The sequence below is a fragment of the Cygnus olor genome, chromosome 5, assembly GCF_009769625.2.
Source record: "Cygnus olor isolate bCygOlo1 chromosome 5, bCygOlo1.pri.v2, whole genome shotgun sequence".
Taxonomy (NCBI): Eukaryota; Metazoa; Chordata; class Aves; order Anseriformes; family Anatidae; genus Cygnus; species Cygnus olor.
The window spans coordinates 42,187,388-42,212,135 of record NC_049173.1 but is presented as its reverse complement, the minus strand read 5'-3'; the positions used below and the strand labels follow the sequence as shown (position 1 = coordinate 42,212,135).

The window sequence follows — 24,748 nt, the reverse complement described above, 5'->3', positions numbered from 1 at the left end:
GACAGGTGCATTACATAGGAACTAGGATGCCGGTAAATGCAGAGCACTTAGAGAGAGGGAAGCTTCTATCAAGACAAAACTGAAGTGATTTTATCCTTGCTCCTGAGAACTATTGTCCAAAGTATTGCTGCTGGGTCATAAGCTTGTTTATTATCTTATTCAAAATTTAGCAGTGAAGTGTTGCAAGATTGTAAGAATATCATGCTGTGAGAGAAATGGCACTTGAATTTAACCTTCCCAAATCAATTAGTCTCCCTTTAAGGAAATTCCGCAGTGATTTCTTATTTGTTAAAGTTGATAATTGAAGCTTACAATTATAGCTTTCCTGTGTTCATTGAGAAGCTATTGGTTAGACATGGTTTTATTTACTGTGTTTATGTACCTCAACATAAAATGGGTAGACCTAAGGTTGTGTGCTTTAGGTTAAGTGTTGTTGCAACAGGCGTATGAAGCTGAACACAAATCATCTATTTTTTCCATGTGATGTCTGCAGCAAGTGTGCTGAGACTATATTGCTGTGGACACAAAATATAAGTAGTCTCATTTCAGGACTCCTCTTTCAAAGAAGTCTGAATAATTATTTTGACCTGGCCTAGTTTGATTCTTCTAGTTCCAGGTTGGAAGAAACCAAATGCACGCTTCGAGAGGGTTTATTGTGAGATATGTGGAGTGCTATAGGTTATCTGTGCTGTTACCTCAAATGCACTAGGATGGACTGAAAAAGAAGTTGGTCATGAGACAAGAAAATGTCATGAGGCAAGAAAGCTGCACTGTCAGATTTCACTTTGAAGGTTGTGCATCTCTTTAGGGGTGGTTGTAATTATAGTTTGTAATTTCAAACGTGTGTTTAGAAAACCCTGTGGAATTTGTTGCATTTTTTCGCATCTTAACAGTGCCAGTTACCAGATTTGCCTGAGTATATGCTGGTCTGCACCTCGTTTCTTACCACAGAGAAGCTATAATTTGGCCAGAAGAATTAAGTACGGGGAGGCATAATGAGCAGTTCATCCATTTTAGAATAAATTGCAGTAATTGCAATGTGCAATGATTATATAGTGACAACAGTAGGAACAAATCTGCAAGGTGTTACAGTGTTGCTTGTAGCTTGTTCTCTTTATGTTCAGACTTTGGTTTCATGTGATGAGACATTTAATGGAACACTGCTTGTTTGTTTGCTTATTTTTGGCAGCATTTCTGCATACCCAGATTCTTCTTAACTTTTTTGTTGTTTAAAGGGATCCTACTCTATTTCTCCCAGGGTTGGGGAGGTGTTTGTCTTCCACTAGGACTTTTCTACTAGGACCTCTTTTCGGTATTGGAGCACTGTGGTTTTCTTCTCCTGATAAGGTGCCTGTTTGCGGGGATAAATCATTTTTAATTTAATTGCAGTAGTACTAGTTTCCTCTGTTATTAAAAGCAAACAAATAAAACATCAGGACAGTAGCTCTGCACCTCTCTAGCTATCATACCAACAATCACAGCATGGTTCTAAGTTACGAAGGCATACCTGCTGCCCAAAATTTGTGTCCTAGTTGTATAGTTGCTGCTTGATAGGGGGGAACATAGTGAAACTGTTTTTGAATTTTGAATATTCAATATTCTTGATTTCTTTGGTCTATACCTTCATTTTTCAGACCTGCCCTTTTTATTCATTTTCACTTTCAAAGTCTTTCAACTGTTGCCTTTATTTATCTGTTTCAAAATGTCTTTAGTTTTAACCTTTGAAGGTTAATGAAATCAGGGTCTGAGGAAATGTTTTTCCTTCCTCCTGGTTTTAATTTGGCTGTAAATATAAATGCATTACTCATGCACACAGATTGTAAAAGAAAATATATAGTTTTTCCATCTCAAGGACTGAAATTAGAGTCCTGTGTCTGGAAACACTATGGGTAGCGCTTAAAAAAAAAAAATCCTGTGCATGTGTTTCCTTTATCTTGTCTCTTGCATACTGTCCATTCACTTACACTTTCACTGGCTGTTTTCCGGTAGGAAATTGATCTAATTCAGTCATGCGAAACACACACCTTCCGCAAATAATCCACAGTTATCTGTGATCCATGTGGACAGAAACAGTCTGAAGAATTTAACAACAACAAAAAAAAACTAGCACTTTTAACAGTCAAGGTTTGATTTCAGTTTTGGGGGTGGGGTCGTTTTTGGTGCTGCTTTTTTGTTTGCGTAGGATTTTCTGAAAAGCAGATGCATGGGCTAAAATTTTATGAGTAAATTGAGCTTTAGAGTTTTGATGTGTTTTATATTTTTCTGAGGAAGACTTTTTTTTCTCTTAATGTTTGCCACAGCAGACCAATCTAAAGTGAGATTGTATTCAAGCACTAATCTGCTGCTATGTTTCATACCAGGCATTAGTATTCCTTCCCTGTCCATATACCTTGACCTAGAGGACCAGAACCTTCAGCTCAGTTGGCCCTGTGTCAAGATGATTAATAGCCCTTCCAAAGGCCACCCCAGTTGTTCATAAAACGTGGACATTGATGTCTTCTTTTTCAACTTTTGAGGTATCCTTCACTAACCTATGTTCTGATTCCATCATTCAGCGTCTAAAAGCAGAGTACTAGTATCTATGCAAGAGAAATGTTGAAAATAACGGCAAATTGTCCTGTGAAGAAGGAGGAGTTTTTTAGTTATATCTTACTGGCGAAGGGAGAGTGGCTTTATTTTTGATATTTCAGAAAAAATGATATATCAGTAAAGTCTGCTTGACAGTCTTAAATTGTCTTTGGTGGTAGAAAGAAGTACATGGGTTTTGTTGGTTTTCTTTATTTATTTTAATGAAGTACAAGGAATAGCAACATGGTGACAGTAATTTGTGAAATAAAAGTACAAGAAACTATATAATGTGTTTAGGTGGTTCCAGTACTTTTGCTAGTGAGATATTTACTGTTTTCAGTTTTTCTTTGAAGAAACAGTTGTTGTCACAGGCAGGCATAGATGCAACTGAACTAAAGTAGTAGCAAACTATTAATCCACTGAAGAGCAAACAATGAATTCTGTCTGATGTAGAATGCACAAATCTTATTGTGAAATATATTCACATTATATGGATTTTAACAAACGATAAAAATGTAAAGGAAGTTATGATCCGAAAAGATACAGGAAGTTACGATCTTAAAGACATTGCTAGTGATCATTGCAATTACTTGCAAACAGGTCTTTTCAATTATGACCAGTGTGTCTCTAGGGTGGTAATAAGTTTGTGTTCCTTTTGGGGGGTTTGGTGTGGAATGTTAAGAATCATTTTTGTTTGATTTTCTGAAAAGTAATTAAAGAATGTTTTCCCCATAATAGTCCAGTACAGTAAGTACAGTACAATAGAAAAAAAAAGGTTGATGAACAGCGTGTCAGCTGCTATCAAGATCTATAATGTGCAAAGAAGTAAGGTTAAGCTGCTCATTTTTGTGCTCTAAAATAAATTCATGAAGAAAACTTCTTTTGTAGCACTGACAGTATAGGTTGTTTATTTTTCAGAGCAGTTTTTAGAGGAAAAGTTTCCAGAAGAACTACTATAAACAGTAAAATACATTACCACAAATGAAAAATTAATGCTATATTACCATAGTAAATTATTAAGGTTTTTAAGATATTCTTTTCTGTTTAAAATGTTAGAGTTATTTCTGCATTCTGCTGTGGTCCTTTGAGACATTTCTGTGTCTGCAGTGTATCAACATTTTTCTCATTAATCATGAGTCAGTTGTATCCTAAACCTGTTTTAGATTTTTTCTTTGGTTTAAAATGTCATGTGCTATGTTATGGTCAGGACAAAGTTCAGGTTAGGTCTTCATTTCTTTGCAGTAAAGAGATTAAATCTGAAGCCAAAATTCATTTAATTGATAGACTCATAAATAAACAGAAGACAATAGTCTTCCATATTAATGGCAAGAAGATTAGGGGCCAGTAAGGACTCTATGGTGTATACTCCTGTAAGGACTATGCCTATGAAACAGCAGTATATAATCCTGTAATGGAAGGAGCTAGACATCTTAAAATACATAAATTAATAGTCCTTAAATGGAAAAGAAAAGCAAACTTAAAAAAAAAAAAAAGGGGGAAAGAAAAAGAAAAAAGAGCTGGTGGTATGCAGTTGAGTTGTTTAGTCTTACCTTTGCATGTATGCCCATACGCAAACGTAGTGAGGAAGGTAGTTAGCTGGATGTACATAAATGTTGTATAGTAAAATATAGCTTTTTTTTTTTATTTGAGCAGTCTGAGAATGTACCTTTTCAAAATAAGTTTTCAAAATAGTTGGTTGTTTAAATACATAGTCATCAATCACTCCTCTATGTGACTTTAGGAAGTTAGCCTTTTATGTGAAGTTTTGAAGATGTCTCAGATAATCTTCCAATCTGTGACAGTGGTCTTCACCTTAAACTTGTGCTAGTCAGTATTCTGGGATATGGAAGTTGTTAGGAAAGTCCTTCAGCTGTCCTATAACTGCATATCAAAATGAGACCTATGTGCGCGTATCTCTGTCCCATCACAAAATCCCCTCTGATGGCATTTATCTATGTCTTACTTTCTACAACAAATTTTCACCAGATTCTGGGGTTTGTTTTTCTTTAAAGGCTAGGGAGGCTCTCTGTTAGGAAACGTTATAATTATCCTTGGAAAAGAGAGGCAACTGATGCTTTTTGAAACTTTCTGTGAAAGTTTTCCTAATGAACAGTACAGATGAGAAAGTGACAGTGCTGATTGCAGCTATCACTGAAGTCAAATTTTCAGTCCTGCCATTGCAAAATTGTGCAATGGCATATGAGAATAGTTTTGTTGAAATAAAAGTATATGACTTAAGAGAGGCAGTTGATGCACATGTGATGGTGTTCTTTAAACTGAAATGTCTTCAACTGGAAGCATCACAAAATACTTTTTCTTAGGATCCTCCCCCGATGTATGTACAGAAGGAAGCACCTATTTACAGAACAAATTGATTCTAAAACCCCTTTGCAGTAATTCACTGTCATGAAAAATGGAAACATATGAGCCAGTTATATTTAGTGAATATAAATAAAAGTGAAATTGTTTTCAAAGGAGCTCCTACTACTGCCAGTGGGAATCTGTGTTGTGCACTTACAGTTCATCTCTCAATAGTTAACTGAAAGTTTTCTGTTTTGAGTCTTTTCCAAGTAAAAGCATCTTTATTTATAAGGATTAGATCTATTTACTGAATCTAGCTGCAATAGAATTAATTTTCTTCAGAACAGCCCGTATGGTGCTGTGTATTGGATTTGTGGATGAAATGGTGTTGGTAACACCCGCGTTTTGGCTGTTGTGGACAGTTCTTACACAGCATCAAGGACTTCACATTTTCCCCGCTCCGCTCCTCTCCCTCACCCCAAGCAAGTGAGCTGGAGGTAGGCAAGAAGTTGGGAGGGGACACAGCTGGGAGAGCTGATCAAAATTGGCCAAATACATATATGCCGTGCCATATAACATCATGCTCAGCCATAAAGCTGGGGGTAGAGAGAGAAAGGCAGGAGGCTGTCTTCCAAGGTGGTTGTGGCTTGGCTGGGCACTGATCCGCTTGTGAGAGGGGGGCCTTTGTGTCACTTTTTGTTGTTATTTTCTTCAGTTATTGAACTGTCTTTACCTGAACCCACGAGTTTTCTTGTTTTTGCTCTTCCCTAGCAGAACAGGAGAGAGAAATGGTGGGGGAGTGAGCGGCTGGTTGGGTACTTGACTGCTGACTGGGATAAACTCACCACAGTTGTGGGTACAAGAAAAAGCTATGAAAGGGACAAACCCCTGTTTCAACAGTGTCATCAGAGTAGTACAGTTCAGTTTAGTCTCTTCAGTGTTTCTTCCAGCAGTTCTTTCATTATTTTTTTCCAAAAATGCAAAGAATGCAATGGAATAAGAAGGATATATTCCATATAACTAGTTTAGAAATCCGTAAGTTTAGTATCCACTGATGCATGAAGTGAATGCTCTTTCTCCCAGCTTTCTTTGTGTGTGTGCATCTTGAGCGTTCTTCATCTACCTTAAGTGAGCCATTTGGCTAACTTGTAAAAGTCTAGCTTCGTCCTCTTTTTAACACTGATTTCTGAACTGCTTTCCTGTGGATTTTGTTTTTTTCATGCTACTGGTATGCTTTGTCACCTGTTGTTGCCAGAAAGTGGTGGCGCATTGGAAAAAGCTTTGTATTGATTCAGGAAAACCTTTTACATCATCAAATTTTTGCTGTTTTCCATTGTAATGCGAAGTGCCTCCAGCAAAAATGTAATAAGCCCTGGTACCTGAGCAAGGGAAGAAAAAATTTTAACAGCTTAATGTATAAATCTCTGAATGTTTCAAACCATTGGATGCTAAATCTATGTATAAATAATACTTTAAGTTACAATCAAAGAGATATATTTTCAGTTAGGATTGGACCGTTTTTCAATAACAGTCTTTGTCTTTCCTTGAGGTAGGTGAAAGTTCAGAGTATGGATTTTGTGTATGAAGTGAATTGCTTGTGTTGAATCAGCAACATGCAGTTCTTTACTATTTTCAGGATCCCTGTAAGAGGATTTTTGGTAGAGCTTTTCCCAGTTTTTACTGCTGTGTCTTACAGGAATTTGAGATGTGAGAATCATTCTAACCGTGTTGTGTGACTTTGAGAAATTCACTCTCTGAGTATCATCTGTAAAATGGTAATGCTACTGATTTTATGGGGGTGCTCTGAGATTCAGTGCTTTGCAGAGGACTTTGAGACAGTAGAATAAGAACTACAGTAACAATTCAGATGCTAAATATTTTAGTTGATGTTCTAGTCCCTTACAAAGAAATCCTGTATGTTAATAAAAGTAACCATATGCAATATTTCATACCCCAAGTATTTAAAATACTACATGCAGTAACTCAGTGCTATCTGCTCATAGCACCTTCACATAAAATCTACTCCACCACAGCTGTGAAATTTGTAATGTAGAGTGTATAGTGAAAATTTTTCTTGCAGTTCAAACACATTTCTAGAGAGTCTCATGAGGGATCTATTCCTTCTGAGCGTTTGATCTTTAAACATACCTAGGATCCAAGTATTAAGAAAAATGAGTGGCTGTTTATAATGTGTAAGACCTGATGTGCTGTAATCCCAGACTTCTAAAAATTATTTCTCATAACATGTTTTGCTGTTAATTTCAGCAAATGCGATGAAGTTACTATTTCAAAGTAGTCTTTAATATATGTGTAGTATAAATTATCTGCATAGTAGGAAATTAGATGTTAACTTGCTTTTGAAGTAGGACACTCTTCAAAACATTGTTCTTTTTCAACTAAGAATTCTGCAGAGTTTTCTGGGGAAGCTTTTTTTTGTTTGTATCCAAACTAGTGGTAGAATACATTTTCTTAGTTCATATACTAGCAATGCTTTTAACTATATTCTCTCTTTACAACCTTTTAGTATGAAAATGGAAGATATGTATCACCTGATCCACTGACCTGAAGTCTTATTGACTATCTAATTATTTCTTTCTAACAAAAATGTTGCCTAGATGCACTTCCAGTTAATGAGATCAGGAACTCAGAAGCTGCTTCTTGGACATGTTGATTATTTTGGAACATGCAGTCAGTATTTATCACTCGTTCTTCTGGAGTTGTCTGCAGCTGCTTGGCTGTTTATAGTGCAGTGCATTACAGGCTTCTAGCTCAGTCTGTAAGTGATGGTTGGTATAGCACAAGTACCAAAGTACAGGTGTGCTTTAGTTTCTAGGCACTTTAATTATCTCTCTCGTGTTTGCAAGCTGAAACAATCTCAATGGGTAGCTATGATAAATCAATTGAAAGAAAAAAAAACTTTAAACATGCTACTGTTACACAAATTTTAAATGGAGCATGGGAATAAAGCACAGTGGAAAGGGATGGAGGGTAAATACACAACCAAAACGTTGAGCCCCAGTTCAGTGAGACACTTTTTTCTGGAAAATATATTTTCAGCATTTTTGAAGCTAGCTCTCAGTTCCACTTGGTTTTCAAATCACTATTCATATTCTTTAAGACTTTTAAAATTTTAAATATTCCTTCCATCCCATGGTCTCAAAGTGCTTTGCAGACTAAATTGGCATAAAAATAGGTGGAGATGACTTCTGACCCTGAAATGGTGTTGAATGGCACATGGAAATAGTGCCTGAATATCTTGGCAAAGAACCATACTATGTCTGTTTGGATAACTGAAACTGTAGGGAATGTTTGGGAAGGTTTTAGGAAGTCTTGATTTAGAGGTTCATGTCAAGAATATGTGTTGGTTGATACCCACTGAAAAATTGAGGACTTCTCCATTGAACTCAGTGTTTGCAAGAGCAAAGATTGAAGAGCCTTATTTGCAGATGGGTGGAGAAGAGCAGCACTATAGGCATTGGAAGCGTGACAAGGATGCTGTCTGCTGAACTGTCTGTAAAACACTGGACAGTATTCTGTACTGTGGAGGTTTTTGGTCTTACCTCTTAACCATCTCAATAGTGTTTAATAAGTAAATTTGCAAGGACTGGTGGCTAATGTTGATTTGTTGCTTTCAAACTTCTTAAAGCTGTTAAAAATTGTGGGGTATGATTGCGTTTCAAAAGTGCGCATACACATACTATTCTGTGGAATACGGTTAGATAGATAGGAGATCAAAATGGGACCTATTGATATGTAAAATATTATTTGGATATTTTGTAGGCATATAACAGATGAACATTCTCCTAAATCTAATAGTAGCAGTGCTGGTGGTAAGAAGTGGTGATAGTTGTATTTTTATGAACTTAATTCAAGTTCAGAATATTCATAATAATACTCACTACAGAGATTTTCCTACTTTTACATCTCAGGCAATGCGCTACCTGAAATGTGGGTGTTGCGTGCTGTATTCTTTTTTTGTTATATGCAGAAAATGATTCAGACAACTACAAAATAAAAGCATGTGAAAATGTCCCTTCATTGCAGTTATTGCACTTCTAGGCATAAAATGCAAGAAAGGATGGATATTAGATTTCTATTGTGTAAACGCATTGTGGGTTATACGTACTCTGGTAGAGTACTTTGTAGGTTGAGATATGTTTTTTTGTTACTGAATGGATAAGATTTAAATAACTGGCTTCAGTTAAAATTGTGTGATGATAACTTGGTATTGCAGTTGTTGGACCACTTGTTTTTCTTCCTGCTTGGTCTTTTCCTTCAGTCACACTGTGTATTCCTTCACAGATGTGTTTGTGAATCTTTGCTTTGGTTTGGTTTCTGGTTTTGTTTGTTTGATTTAACTTCTTCATAATCTGAAATGGTTTAAATGCACTTTTATAATTGCTTATACTGAGAACTGGATGCTATCATGCCATATGTGAATGTGAATTTTTTTGTAGAATTGTGTCCATCAGAAAGTTAGTCATGAATATGCAAGAAATTTTCCACCAAGGTTCTGTCTTAGGCCCCTGTGTAGTAGAAGATAAGGATTTTGTACTGAACGGTTGTAGTAGAATCCCTAGGTGCATCTGCTGTATGCAAAGTATTTACAGGTAGTCTCTTTTACTGTCTTTCAAGTAATTGATTCAGTTCAAAATCAAGGAAAAAGCACAGTTTTGTAAATCATTTTTTAAAAACTTCCCGCAAACATCTATTCTGTTGCAATGGTTCCTTTTACACTGTAGGATCTTAAGTCATTGAGCAATTTATTCCAGCACCTGAAGACTGTCCAGTTATCTAAGCAAACTTACAACTTGAAAACTATTCCCTATTACAGTACTTTTGGTGAGATACTGAGAACAAATTGGAACTTTAGTTTTCCAGAGCCTCTTCCTGCCCCTCAGGACACTTGCTGTGAGGTTCAAACATTGTTTTCAGGCTGATGAGGTAATTCCTAGTGTACTCTCTGCACGCGGATGCACATCTGTTAAATCGTATGGGAATTTTGCCAAATTCCACTTTTTAAGAGAAGTACTTATGTGGTATTATCTTTAACCAGTTCTCCATAGTTGCTGGTGCTGAAATGACTAGAATGTAGTAAAAAGAATATCTCAAGACACCTTAATGGATATTCACTGTGGTCAATATTTTCAGACTTGATTTCTAAACTAGATTGAAGTGAGATTTTCTGAAGTGTGCATGAGTGTTTGCAAGGCTACTTAAAGTATCCTCAGCAATGTTTGTGTAGGTTGCCGTCTTCATTTTAACAAAAAGAGAGTGAATAATATTGATACTGTCGGCCTTCCAGGCTAATACAGAAGGGCACATGCTACAATGGGCTGCAATTCTCAGTCACCAAATAACTCCTAGTTTTGAGGTGAGGCTCTGCCATGCTAGAATGAGGTAAAATGCTAATGCAGAATGCTTTTAGCCAGGATCAACAGTAGTTCTAGGCTGCTTGAGAGGTCTCTGATGATGACTCTGGTCCCTGGGTTGTAAGGAAGTTATCTTTCTTCCCTGGGACCTGGCTGACATACCTAATACCTTTTTGTGCAGCAGCAATGCCTTGGTAGAACTGTCTGAGCACTATCCTGTTCCTCTCAGCTAGATTTTAATTAAAAAACATCTACAGAACTCAAATTTTGTTATATTTGAGTAGAAATAACTCGAGATGCAGTTGACTATCTGTATGCAGGAAAAAGGAGGTGGGAAGAGTTTGAAAGTTGGCTGCTCTGCAATGTGGAATAGTAAAAGGCAATTCCAACAAAACCTGGAAGTTCAGTCATCATTCTGGAAGTGAATATGTGTTTAATAAGATTCCTTTCCAAATATTTGCAGTTAAGCAGAAGCGTTTTCTCTGGCTATAAAACAAAGTCTGCCATTCTTTCCACTGTTAACTGCATCTGTTTATACAACTGTGCCAAAATGGAAAGCAGTTGCTTTGGTATCAATACATTAAACTATATAAAGAATAATTTGAAAAATCCATTAATTAATGTTTCTACGTCTGTAGCTTTAAAATTTTGGTAGGAATAAAAAATGAGGCTGTCAAACTGCAGTGGCTGGATTTTATATGATGTTATGGGGGGGGCTTAAAGTGATTAAATAGGCATAAAAAACATTTATAAGGGTATGTATTTACATCGTTCTGTGAAAAGAAAAAAACGGAAAACCAGGTGCAAAACTGAAGGGAGTGGCACTAATGGGAAAGAGTTTGTTGTTAATGCTCTTTGTGGTATGTTTGGAAAGCATACACACACTCACATATAACACTTCATGTTGTCTTATGCAACATAAACTGTGTTTTCATATAGGTATTGTAACCCAAAGTATTTTTTTCCTTTGAAGACACAACAAAAATATTCCTTAAATTGTATTTTGAACAATGTATGATTAAATCTTACTTAGAGATACATATTTCTTCCCTCGTCATATCTTTTATCTGGAAAGCAGTGAGGCTGGCATCTTATTCTAGACAGTGATGCAGAAGGTGTTTATTTAAGCAGGTGGGTAACGCAAACTGTTTTTTGTTTGACCTTCTGGGAAGGACTCCAGGAAAAAGTATGTGTTTAGACTTAGGATTAGTTTGTGTTGTATTTGAAAACTTTTCCTTGTGTTTTTCAAATTGGTGTCAAAATGTTCTGTCATGCCTGAAGAAATTGAAGGAATTCATCTTTGATTAAACTGCTGTGTATTTAGGGTCATTGACATCCACTTGCCCTATTTAGTAAGTGGAGAAGATGGGAGCTATGCAGCTGTTCTGTGCTTTTAGCTCTTTACATTTCTGATGGTGACAAAAAGCAGAATTACCAAAGAAAGGAAAGAGGAAAGATGGGCAAAAGTAGGAAATGCAATTCTGAGAAATGAAGTGACTTATCAGCCATTTTGACACCTGGCAACCCTTGAGGAGCAAGCAGGCATTTAAACAAGCCTCCTATCCCTTGCTTCATTTTAGCTCCTTTTGCTTATTTTCGGTAAGGATTAAAGTCTTTCTGAGCTCACACTGTTGAATAGAAGAGTAAACAGGAAGTGCAAGATGCAGAAAGGCAGGACTTGTGGGAGTGCAAGACCAAGAACGCAAGTTTTACTTTGTGCAGTGCTTGTGAGAGAGATGACTACCATTGCAAAACAAGCATGAGAATAATATTGAGGTGGAAGTTTAGTAGGTATTTTGCGACTTTGGGGGAAGTGATGGAGAGGTAAAGTCTATAAGGTTCTGGAAAAGTACAGAAGATCCTGCATATGTTCTCTTCTCATTCTGTTAATATCCTATATTGTTCAGGTATCTAACCTGGGATCTCTTCTGTCCCACATTCTTTTTAAATGAAACCTGTTCCCCAGAAAAAAACTCCTTTTTTAAGAAACAAGATGCAGAAATGAGCTGCAAAACCACAGACAGTGCTTGCAGCAGAACAGTTAGTCCCAAGAACTGTATGCAGATAACTATATGCAGTTCCTAAGAACTGTATCTGCATAGAGCTCTTAGTGGGACTAGCTATTTTCAGTTGCGAGCATGTTTTCTTTTTTTTTTTCTGTGCCTAAAATTAATTCTGGAGGTGACCTGTCTACTTAGTAGCACTGTCATCTCAGAGCATCTCTTTGTATTAGTAGCTGAGGTCTAAGAACCATGGCAGGTCTCAAGGTTGCAGGAAGTTGGACAACCACAGTGGTAATAAGGCTCAAAGTTTTACAAGAATTAATTTAGTCCCTCTGTTAAATCAGTATTTAGTTGAAAATGTTGTGTGAAAATATACCATAAATTTTGGTATTCAAACTGAAAACTGGAGTTCATAGCAAAGCTCACAACTATCATGTGAAGCTGCCTAGAAATAGTTTTCCTGAAATCCACATGGTGTACTAAGACAATTTCATGCATCTGGTCCTTATTCTTTAGTACCTAAGTATGCGAGAATGCACAACTTTATTTAATTAATCAGCTTTATTTGTCTGACTGTTGAAAAGCTATCTGGGGAAATTTGGGAAGTCTTTTCTTTGAGTACTTTGTACATTTACAAAAATGAAATCTGTCATGGATTTCTTTAAACATTTGAGACATTTCCACCACTTACTCTTGCCTTGTTCTCTGAATAAAAAACCTCAGACTTGTGGAATGGAGAAGCAATTGAACAGAGGAACAGAAAGGTCGCTGTTCTTCTGAAGGTCAGAAACGTCAGATCACTGGACTAACTAGTAGCCATAGCTTGCTAGAATTCTGCACAAGACTGTCAGAATTTTAGTCAATGAGCTTTTGCAAGCATATGAAACGGTTGTTCCCTTGGAGGCTGGGACTGAAGGGACTTGCTGAATTAGAATTAGATTTAATTGCACAAACAGAACTCTGGAGGGAGAAGGCAGCTTTTCAATATGTAACCCTGGAGAACTGAAAAGTATGGAGGAGTAATTATCTCTTTCACGGTCCGTTCATAATCTACTTTTTTTTTCTTTAGGAATGGGGTTTAAAAAGAAAGCATTTCTAACACAAGTGCCAGGTCATTTTTATTTATTAAAAAATCTGTATAAAATCTGTATCAGATATTAAACAGTATGTTAATAAAAATGTGCTGCTTCTTTTAAATTTACTCTTTTTATTGTGATTGACTCAAAAGTTTAGAAAACTCTTGGCTGTTTTTCGACTTCGTCTCACTCTGAGAAGTTTTTGCTTTCGGGCAACATTTCTACAACAAGATAGGAATTATTAAATTCTAGATGCAGTCACTATGAACTTGCATCACACTACCATGGTATCCAGTTTAACATTTTCCTCACCAAAGATTTATTTTAAAGAAGCGTTTAGGCTCTCTTGCATTTTAAAGATTTTTTTCCCATCATTAATTATTAACAGCTACTTTTCATCATTGGTTATTTGTGAGCTGAGGTATGAATAGCTCTACAGGATGTGACGTACAGCTAGCTTATGCTGACCTAACATTAAATTGATGGGTTGTTTTGTATTGAACTACAGATACAGCCAAATATATTCAGTAGAATTCTTCACTCAAAAAGCAAACTTCAGTCTGTCAGTCTTACAAATGAAAGTAATTTTTTAGTAATTTTTTAATCTTTTCTTCTACTTCATTTGCACTATTACATTTTCTGAAGAACTAATGACAAAATAGCAATACAAGCTTGGGCTACTTAATTTATTAATCTGTAAGAGCTATGGAGTACTTGTGTAGTGTCCAGTTATTTAAAAAATAAAAATTAAAAAAATCTTGTTATAATGTGAACAGATGCAGCAATCACTAACTGCTTCAAGACTTTGTACTTAATTTCTCCCTTCAGTAGATATTTCAATCACTCAGCACTTTAGAAATACACTGAGATATGACTAGAAATTCTGTGAGGCAATCAAACCATTTTTCATAAGATTCCTAATTACCTAAAGAGTTTAAAAGTTATTTAATAAACATATCCAATTTAAAGAACATCCAAAGCTAAACACAGATATACAGAATCAAGACTTCAAGCACAGATGTTTTTTATATATGCATTTCAAATATGATACAGTAAATTTCATAATGGGGTGGTTTAGAACCTTCACCTTATAACTCAGGGACAGGTATTTCAGGGCAGGTATTTAAGGAGTTATCACTCCTCATCGTTTTGTCTTTTCTGTACATGATGGACACGTAAAGATACTTCAGAAGACTGACAAAAAAATATATATATATTCTGGGTTGCAGATGCAATGAATTTTGACTGACTTTTGTCTGCCTTAGCTTTCTGTGTGAAGAGCTCTATTGATTCACTGCTTAAGATTCCAGTGACATGCGGCACTGGATTCTAGCTTAGGTCTGGAGTTCAAATACATTCATTTCAGTGCGCTCTAAATTATGAGAGCAGTGACTTTCTTGACTTTGTCACAACATGATCTAAAGTTAATTATTTCTGCCTCTTATTTTTGATCTGCTTTTTAAACAGTGTTTTACTTAAATACATGTCTCTTAAACTTTAACAACCTCTTTGAAACTTAATGCTGTGACTTATTTTTATTTATGATGCAAAAGAGTTAGTAATGTCTTAAATCCCAGAAGTAATGCTGTTTCTGGCTGTGCTTTTTGGTTATTTGTTAATGTACTGTTCTGGTGTTTTTTCCTTTTTTTCTTCTTATTTTCTTTTAAGGAAAGGTCCTCAGTGTCTTCAATTGTAAATTGCTGTAGTTGACTTTTCACACATTCTTTCTTAACTTACCAGTAAGTGTATATTCCTTGCAATCAGATAAATAAATCTGTTTTCCCTGTGTCATCATCAGATGCACATAAATACTGTGTGGACCTATCTATTGATGGCTTCCAAGCAAATGCGTTTTGTCTGCACTGTTGCAACTTCATATTTTCAAGGTGTAATGTTCTTCTACCAAACCAAACGAACAAAAGCAAACAGTAACACACACACACTAAAATTGAAGCATAATTTTAACATTGTCGTTTATTAAGGTAAATAAAGAGTTTAGCAAACACATCTGTATGACTTGTCAGAAAGTGTAGCTAGGAGCATGTAATTGCTTCCAATTTTTTTCATTTTTTTTCAGATCTATGAAAAGACTTCTTACATGTTTGCAATTTAACACCCACTCAGTGGCTTGTGTGGAAGTGCTCTATTTTGCAAAGCAATGTAATGAGCAGCTGGTGAGGGTGGCTTTTCCAGCTTCAAGGGAGTCTGTGCAGTTTTAATGACTTCCATGCTACTGTCAAGCTGTCATGGACTACACGAAGGTTTTAAAGCATGCTTGGTGGGTTTGTGGGTAGTTGTGCTTAGAATGTTCTGGAAACTCTAGCTTTTTCCTTTAATACTGAGACACAAAAGGTGAAATGAAACTAAGTCTATTTTGCTGCAGACAATAATTACAAGTGAGAGACCTAAGGCAAACTGACAGTATTCCAGGAGGGTCACACCAGCTAACTTGAGACCGAATTTCTATCTAAAACAATGACTGAGATGTTCAAGAGCCTTATAACTTCTTTTGTAGGACTCAGCCTTTCCAAACTTTAGTGTGTTGTGGATGATATAGGACCAGTCTTCCACTCAAGATGTTTTTATACTTTATCACTAACAGGAATTTTCAGAAGTTGCTGAAGCTTAGACACTCAAAGTGGTCTTCTTTTTGCTGAAGTGCTGAGTACTAACAGCTCCAGCTGAAGAGAAAGCTGCTGTCCATTGATTGTTAAAAGTGCTATACAGAGAAATTTAAATAATTAGATTATTCAAATAGGAAAACATAAAATTAGCCAAACAATACATGGAGTTTTTGACATTGTTTCATCATCAAATCTGTAAAATCTGATATTTTTCACCTTGAAATAATAAATTACCTCTGTTTTCAAGAGCACCAGAATGTATGTCATGTACGAGCCTCCAGAGCAGTGAGAAGTTTGTTGAAATCAAATTTAGGGCTGTACATCTCATAATCTGTTACCCAAAAGATTCTGAGGAAAAAAATAGCATTTGATCATACGATTGTTTTGTTTCGTGCTTCCTATTTTTAAATGCTTTGTTTTGCAATACTGCTGGTGTTGATTCTATATGTGGCTTACATATAGTATGCACATCTTTACTTTTAACACATCTAATTCAGCCGTATATTATTGTGTAAATTTTCATAGGAGTGGAATAAACCAGAGATACTAAAATTTGAGCCACTCTTAGATAGCCTAAATATATGGAACTGAGTCCAATATATGAGAAAATATATGGAACTGAAGTTTCATATTTCAGAGTGGTCCAAGCATGGAGACCATTGAGCAATCACTCAATCTTTAATACTCATCTCACTCACTTCTAGTCTTTGCATTTCAATAGTTATTCTGATCTAAGTTTGCTGCTACCTTTCTGATACTGTGTTGATTTCCTCTGTTCCGTAACATTTGACCTGTGATTCTGAATCACATACTATGCCAATTCGATTCTCAGTGTTTCAGCTGCTGATTAAGAGACCTCTGGCAATCTGTTCATTATATTGTCATCAATAATCTGGTCAATATATTGAGTCCAGCTGTGCTCTCTAGTCTGAGGTAATTTCTCAGAAACAATTATCTACCATGTAGAACATTAATATGTTTTTTTTAACCTACTAAATTTTCCATGGAAATGAATTTTCTGTTAATAACACATTAAGTTCCCATAAAGCTGCTTAAGCTTTTACCATAGACATACATTGAAAATGTGTAAATCTGAGATATTGAAAAAGAACTTTTCATATTAATCAGAATTTCCATTCTAAAGCATCAAGCCACTGACCTCTGCAATAGTAAATTTTCATCCTAAAAAGCAATGTTAGCTCTTTTCACCATGTGGAATGATGAGGCATTACATCAATATTTAGTTACTGTACACCTATGCCCCTGAGTGCAGAAGCATATGCAGTATGTGTCTTCAGATTTAGAAGCCTGTTAGCTTGTTAGTTTTCCTGGTAATTTGGGTAAAGTGAGTGCACAAAAAGAAGCAATCCTTACTACATAAGTCTTGATTATTTAAGAAGCCTTCTTTAACTGCCAGCATCTAAAACCAAAGAGGAAAGTAACCATTTCCAATACTACTTTTTTTGGAGGGTCATATGGATTAAAAGGATTTTAGGAAATAGATTTTAGCATGGAAAACAAATAACACACCAGCCTTAGTAGATTGTATGGTACTATCATTCAAAAAAAAATTTTCACTGAGAGTGAAAATGTTTTGAAGTTGACTTAACATACATCAACAGGAAAATAACATGAATGTAATAGTGAGGATGATTATATAAAACACCTAAAATTGTTTTAAACAATTTTGTGGTGGTGTGGTTGAAAGTATGTGTAGTTATACTGATGAAAAGAAAATGCATTTGTTTAGAGAGAAGGTATAGTACAGGAAGCCATTTTTCCTGCTCTTGTAAAGTTAGCTTTAATGTTTAAGTACGCTTTGAATACCTGATGCTGAGTTAAAGGTGCGCTATTTTGAGTATTTTATATTGACTTTTTTTTCCCCAAAAGCAGAACTGTCATGTATGACTTATTCCCATTGTTTGTAATTTTTAACATACTTTGTTTGTAACATGCAAGACTGTTCTTTTTTATGGGCTTTGTTTATGGTACCTACTATTTGGAGGAACAGGATGGAACGATTTCCACAGGCTGTTTGTGGTTTGGGGGGGGGTTACTTTCTTAGTGCAGTAACTGTGTATACTTAAGTCTGTTGACTGTAACCTGGGAACTAAATGTCATAGATGTTAGATGAATGACAGCTACATGTAGCATCTTATGAAAAGACTGGAGAAACCTGTAGCTTTTTCAGTCCTTCATCGACATTGAAGTCAGTCCAAAGTAACAGTTAAATAAATAAATACATTCATGCGTATATGGACATATACTTGCATGGAGTTGTCATGTTTGTTCTCTTATCTTAAAAAAAAAAAAAAAAAAAAAAAGAGAGAGAGAAATAAATGAATAAGAGGCTGTATTTGAGAACCCACGGCTAATTAGCATGGTGAAATGAAAATACTAAGGTGACAGTAAAAATGCAGATGGGAAGAGCTCAGCTTTAGTTATGTTTTTTTACGAACTGTTGGGAACTAAAGCTGATAATGGCTGAAGTGTATCTAATTTTGAGTTGTATAATGCTTGTGTGAAATTGTACCATCACATATAGAAAATACACCATCAAAATTGCTACTGATACGGTGAACTGAACAACACGTTTCTGAAATATTAAGCCCATTTCAGTTGTATGCTTTTTCTTTTATATGTTTAGTGACAAACAAGAAACCGGCTCAAGCTTCTATTACGAAGGTCAAGCAATTTGAAGGCTCTACATCTTTTGTCAGGAGAACGCAGTGGATGCTCGAGCAGCTACGCCAGGTCAATGGTATAGATCCTAACCGGGTGAGTTTGAACAGTTATGGAAAATGAAAACTGAACTTTTAAAACCTGATTCACAAATCAGTTACATCTTTCATTATTCAAAAGGCAGATGGAAAGATGAGATACAGGATTAAATGCAAATTCTCAAAAAAGAAATAACTTAGTGTGGTATGTGAAATAGATTTTAATGGGAAAGATGGGAGGAGGCCAAAGCTCATAAGCAGCTTTTTTCTTCTTTCTTTCCTGTCTTTCCCTACTCTTCCTCCTGCTCACTCTCTTCTTTGTAAAGAAAAATAAGAGCCATGTTTGTCTTGTCTTCAGCTGTAAGCCTCTTGGGTTCCATTTTGGCATGCAGCTCTGTTGTAAGAGTAGTAAGCAGAAGCAAAGACAGGAGAGGTTACTGAGGTTCAAGTGCGTGGAAATATTTTGAATCTTGCTTTTTTTCTAGGACAGTCCTCTCCTCAGATCTTTCTGCATTTCTTATCTTTCTGTACAAAGGGCTGTGATGTGGTTTATTTGCTAGTTTAAATTTAAAGCAATTTTTGCTTTTTGATTTAAAACAAAAATTAAAGCAAACAAAACCTCACAAAATGTTTTGGAACTCCTTCCAGAATTTTTGCCTCAAACATGTTTTTTTAATGTGGAATATACAGACTGCCTTGAGCTGTCTTGACAAAGTCACACAAACATGTAATAAGCTTACGAATACAAATCAGAAAATGATCACAAAGCAACTTCACTATGTGCATTGTACAGCAGAATGTTTGTAGATAACTCCATTGGTTTGCTCAGGGCTGTACTCTGATCAGCTGCCTAAATTTTAGTGGCTTAGTGGTGCAGACTGTGCTGTTACAGTACAGTCTTGTTAACAAAAATGAAGCCTTTGGAGTTATGTGGAATTTTCTTTGAGTAAAGGGGCATTGAAAATGAGAGCAATGATACGCAAATATGGGATATGAGTTTTAGGCCCTTTCCCATCAACTGTTAAGCAGCTCTCTAAATAGCAGCTTGAGATACTTTCACATTGAAAGTCCTATCAAATTCTTCAACTTAGAAACATTCCTTTAGGACTTGTTTTCTTGTGATTCCTAGTGCCATTGACTCAAAATAGAGTTTAGTGTATTAGTTTACAAAATGAATTCTAGCAAATATCACTAAATGTATAGCAGCAGTACTCTTACAGAATCCATTTACTTTGGTAGTTGATGCATGGTACAGAGGTGGGGGGTTATTTTATTCTGGCAGTGCTCTTTTGTTCTTGTTATCCTGAGATCTATACAACTGTTTATGATAATAAGTTAAATACAATAACTGCAACTTGCTATTTATTTTCCTTCTTTGAGTGAATGTAGAGAGCAGAACCACATCTTCTATAATACATAGCGAGAGCAATTTTGATCTTGTTATCCTGAGATCTATACAACTGTTTATGGTAATAAGTTAAATACAATAACTGCAACTTGCTATTTATTTTCCTTCTTTGAGTGAATATAGAGAGCAGAACCACATCTTCTATAATACATAGCGAGAGCAATTTTGAGACTGAGAGGCTGAATATGTTAAAATAAAAATGTCTGTGTTAATTCAGAAGAAACATAGTAACTATATATCTGTAGCTAAAGAGGATTTCTTATGAGATTCCAACTTCTAATTCTTTGGTCTAAAAACCATTATTTTCAGGTATTTTTTTCATAGCTGAATATTCCTCACTAAAAGAAAAAAATATTTGTGAGAAAAAATATCCAGCCTGTGTTTTCATCCAAAAATGTGCAAAAGAAAAATAATGCCAGGATGGTCTTTAGTTGCATGATATTTTTCTTTTTTTCCTACGTAACTGCTTTTTAGACAATGACAGTTCTACATCTTTTTCCAAATCATTAATAAAACCAAAGTAATAGTAATGTATTTTTTTTTTCCTTCTAGGATTCCCCAGAATTTGATTTACTATTTGAAAATGCTTTTGACCAGTGGGTAGCAAGCACAGCTTCAGAAAAATGCACATTCTTTCAGGTTCTTCATCACACTTGTCAGCGATACCTTACAGACAAGAAACCAGAATTTATCAACTGCCAATCTAAAATTATGGGAGGTAAGTCAGTTGAAGCTGGAGTACTTTATGCAGTTGGACATGAAATGATTTGCACCTGAGTTAGTTTCTGTTCAAATGAGCTTGCTACCTATCTACATCTTGAAATCATGGGTCTGAATACGCTGATTTCACGGTGGTGAAATACAGGCTTCACAATTTCTTCGTCGAGCACCACTTCAAATTCTTACAATATTTTTTCTTATGTTTAGTTCTAGAGATAATATCCACTACCCACCTTGTGAGAAGTCATTCTTCTCCCACCTTTAGCAGCATTGTTTTCAATTTGTTTCCAAAAGTATTTCTGGGCTGCCTGGAATATTTCCCACCCGAAGTCTGTTCTACAGGGCCGTTTCCTAACAAGTGTTCCCAAAAGTGTTTATTACCAAATTCCTGTAGGTTTTTTAAAATTTACTTTGATCTTGACAGAAATCAGTTAAGTTTTATTTTCATAATTTGTTTATCCTAAGTTATCTATCTGATGTCTATCCAGGATTAGACATCAGGTTTAAAAAGAAAAATAAAGGGAGAGGGGAGACATGGGGGGACACCATCTGGTCAATATATAGAATTGTTGTTTACCATCTGCTTCATGAACAGCAAACACTACTTTTGGGGGAGGATTTTTCACTTATTTCACAAAATATTCTTTGGGAAAATAAACCTTCAGGAAGGTAGGTTTTAGTTGTTACCTTATTTCTGAAAATAGTCACCTTTTTATCTGCTCTAAACCAGAATACTTCTAAAACCTTTTATGCCTTCTCTGTTCCACTCAGCTGGAATAAAAAGTTATTTTTGCTTTTTCAGTGAGTCTTGTAACATTTGATGTCTCTGAACTGTCAGAGATGCACAGGCTGGCTTGGGGTTTGGTTTGTTCGTTTTCCCCCAAGACATCAAATACAAATACAGCCAGCCTTACTCAACTCTTTCTGGTAGTTCTATCTTATAAAACTAGTGTGTGTTCTGATACGCTGTCAGAAATACATTTTGTGTACCCACCTTTGTATGCTCTTGTTTCTGGCTGTAACTTTGTCTTCCATCCCTTTCTTCTAAAACACCAAAGGTAAACTTGGTGAAGGGGGAATCATCTTCAGTTTGGCGCTTACGTTTTAGGTAGTGACACCGAGGTTACCACCAACTTTGCAGTCAGAGCTGTTCTGTCAATCATACTTTGCTTTTAGTGTCTTCTAAAACCAAGATAAAAGGCACAACATTTTCTTCTACACGTCCTTTTTTTTTCTCTCTGTTCCATTAATCTTCTTTCCATCATCTTCAAAAGCTTTTGGATTACATTATATTTAAAACCTCAAAATGTATTTATCTTACAGAGGCATGCTTCCTGCACTGAGTAAAAATAAACAAATAACTGTCATTGCAACTTTGAAATATCTCCAGTTAAAGGCAGCCCTCCATGATACATAGCGCCATGAAGTTAGTTCGGTTTACTAGGTTATGTTAGTTGGTCAATTACTTTGAGGCAAACAGAGAAATTCGGTGACCAGAAATAACACCATTCATTGACTTTAGAAGCTGTTCTGTTAGTTAGTAGTTCACTGGTTCAGACGCTCAGCATCTGCAGTTCTGCTAGTTCTCTTAGTAAGCCCAGAGATGGGACAACTACACATCAAAACCCATTAAGTCTGAAACCTGCAGTATCAGAGATCTGCGTAAAAAATACAGGGAAGTATGTAACAGATTTTGAATTCATCCTTACTGGAGAAAACAGAGCATCAGTATAGCCAAGCAAGCCAAACAACGTATACCTGAGGATATATCTTGAATTACATTACAGTCGGTTTTGAATTTGCAATTCTTCCCCTCCACTTTCCCCTGGTAATTAACCAAAGCAATAGATTCAAATCATTCGGAAACCTTAGCACTGTCAGATTATGGAGAAAGCTTGTCTTCGTCCCTTCGTCCCACTTCGTGCCCTTTATGTTTTAAAGTAGCCTTTGTTTTAACTGATATTCTTTTGACCTTTCTGGGGGATATGCACAGTAATTTCCCCTTGGATGGTTTAACTTCTAATACCAAACAAGTATGTTTTTAATAAATTATTACAATATATGCTTACGTAATGTTATAGATATGCACATCAAAGATGTAACGTATCTTGTAACTATACATATTTTCTTTTTTTTAAAAAAAAATAAAATACCAAACTTCTTCCCAACTGGAACTGAAGATGAAAGAACTTGAAGGGCTTATTTACAAGCTTACTAATTGAGCCTTAGTCCTTCCTAAAGGATATGAGTGAAGAAAGTGAAATTCATGCTGTTTCTGCAGACAGTGCTTAAGAGCTTATCCTTAAGTAAATAGGTGTCATCCTGTGGAACTGGAGACCCTCTTCATTGACTTCCTGAATTTACTCCACACACACACACACACACTTCTTCCTACTGGCCTGATTCTTCTTCTCCAGAACTACTTTTTGTGTTGAATTTGGTGTAAGGATGTAGTCTGTGGAGTTGAATAGTCTACGTTGTTTTCTGTAACTTGCTTAATGACATTAATTATAGTGATAATGAGAACTGATGAAAGGAATGGGTGCTAATTCTCAGAACAAAGAACAAATTCAAATTTGCAAAGACTGTAATGAGATTCTTCCCTGTATTATCTTGTATGAAATAGTTTATCTTTTGTTTGGAAGGGCCTCTTTATTGCTTACATGTGGTTTCTAGATGTTGCTTTGGGAAGGGGAAGGCAGGCATTTGGAAAGAGATTTTTTTTTATTAAAGTAGGAAATACTTTCTCCTTCCATATCTTTCTGATGTACTGGCTTCAATACTGTTATATGTCTAATTTGAGGCATTGTTGTGTTATGTTAATTAAGTAACCAAGCTAATCAGGTTGTTTTTTATTTACATCAGTAATGTGTTTAAAAAAAAAAAAAAAGTTGGAGGTGAGCAGTGAGTTGAATGTTTTTATCCACAGATTATGATCATTATAACAACTTAATTGTTGACCTAATACTAGGCTGATACCAAGAATGCATTTGGTCTTTATATTTCTGGGTAGAACCCTGTAGATAGAGTGTTTGAAACCTCAAAGATTCAGTGCCTGTTACAATTAGGAGCTGCTGCCACCTTTAGACACACATTAGAAGTGCAGAATCCTTGGAAAGACAGGTTGAAGGAAGATGATGATCCTGCAGTGTTTTTGTTTTAAGCTTTGTCTTATAAGCTTTGGTCATCCTGTCAAATTAATTAAAATATTCTTAGAAGTTCAAAGTAATGATATCTTTGCCTCTGTAACCTTTCCTCTAGGACAGCTGGCAAGAGTTATTAATGAATCATTTTTTCTCTTCTCCAAGAATATATTGCCAGTGTGAGAATGGTAATGAGTTTCTTTTTTCATAAGCTATTGACTCATCTTAGCTTCAACAATCTAGGAATAGGACTTTATGATGTTTTCATTAATTCTTTGGGTTTATTTGAAGGTGAAATTTCTACATGAAAAAGCCAGTTTGCATTCAGTTTTAGAATGCAAATCTATAGTATTTTAGAAAGTCGGCCACTGTGTCTTATTTCCAAATAAAAACAAGGACAAACAATTATTGCGAGGCTGTGTTTTGGAAAGCAGATTTCACAGAGGTTTTGAAGTTTGCTAGTAACTGTAAGCTTTAAAGCAAAATATTTTTGGTCATGTTGTATGAAAACCTTTTGTATATTGAAAGAGATGTTCATGAGTTATATGTGGTGGACCTGGTAAACATAGAGTAGCTTTTTCCATACTATGCAAGTTTAATGAATGACTAAATGAGACAAATGGAATTAGGAATTAGGATGGGAAGAAAGCCTATTGCTCCCCCTGGCCTCATTCCTTTCAATTCTGATTCTTGTTTTCACCTCTTACCTGATATAGTGTTTGAAGAATTGTGTGCTTGAGCATATTACCCTTACTGACTTCCAATTGTAAATTAATTCTGATGCAAATGACTTTGACAAAATTAATCTAAATT

The 24,748-nt window shown here is 35.7% G+C and overlaps 1 protein-coding gene across 1 annotated transcript in view; it reads left to right on the top strand.

Moving 5' to 3' along the window:
- STXBP6 (syntaxin binding protein 6) overlaps positions 1-24,748 on the top strand; it is a 110,709-nt gene that overhangs the window by 70,062 nt on the left and 15,899 nt on the right. Inside the window, exons 3-4 of the mRNA XM_040558723.1 lie at positions 18,592-18,722; positions 20,625-20,790. Of these exons, the coding sequence (XP_040414657.1) occupies positions 18,592-18,722; positions 20,625-20,790 (297 nt within the window). The remainder of the gene's footprint in view (positions 1-18,591; positions 18,723-20,624; positions 20,791-24,748) is intronic.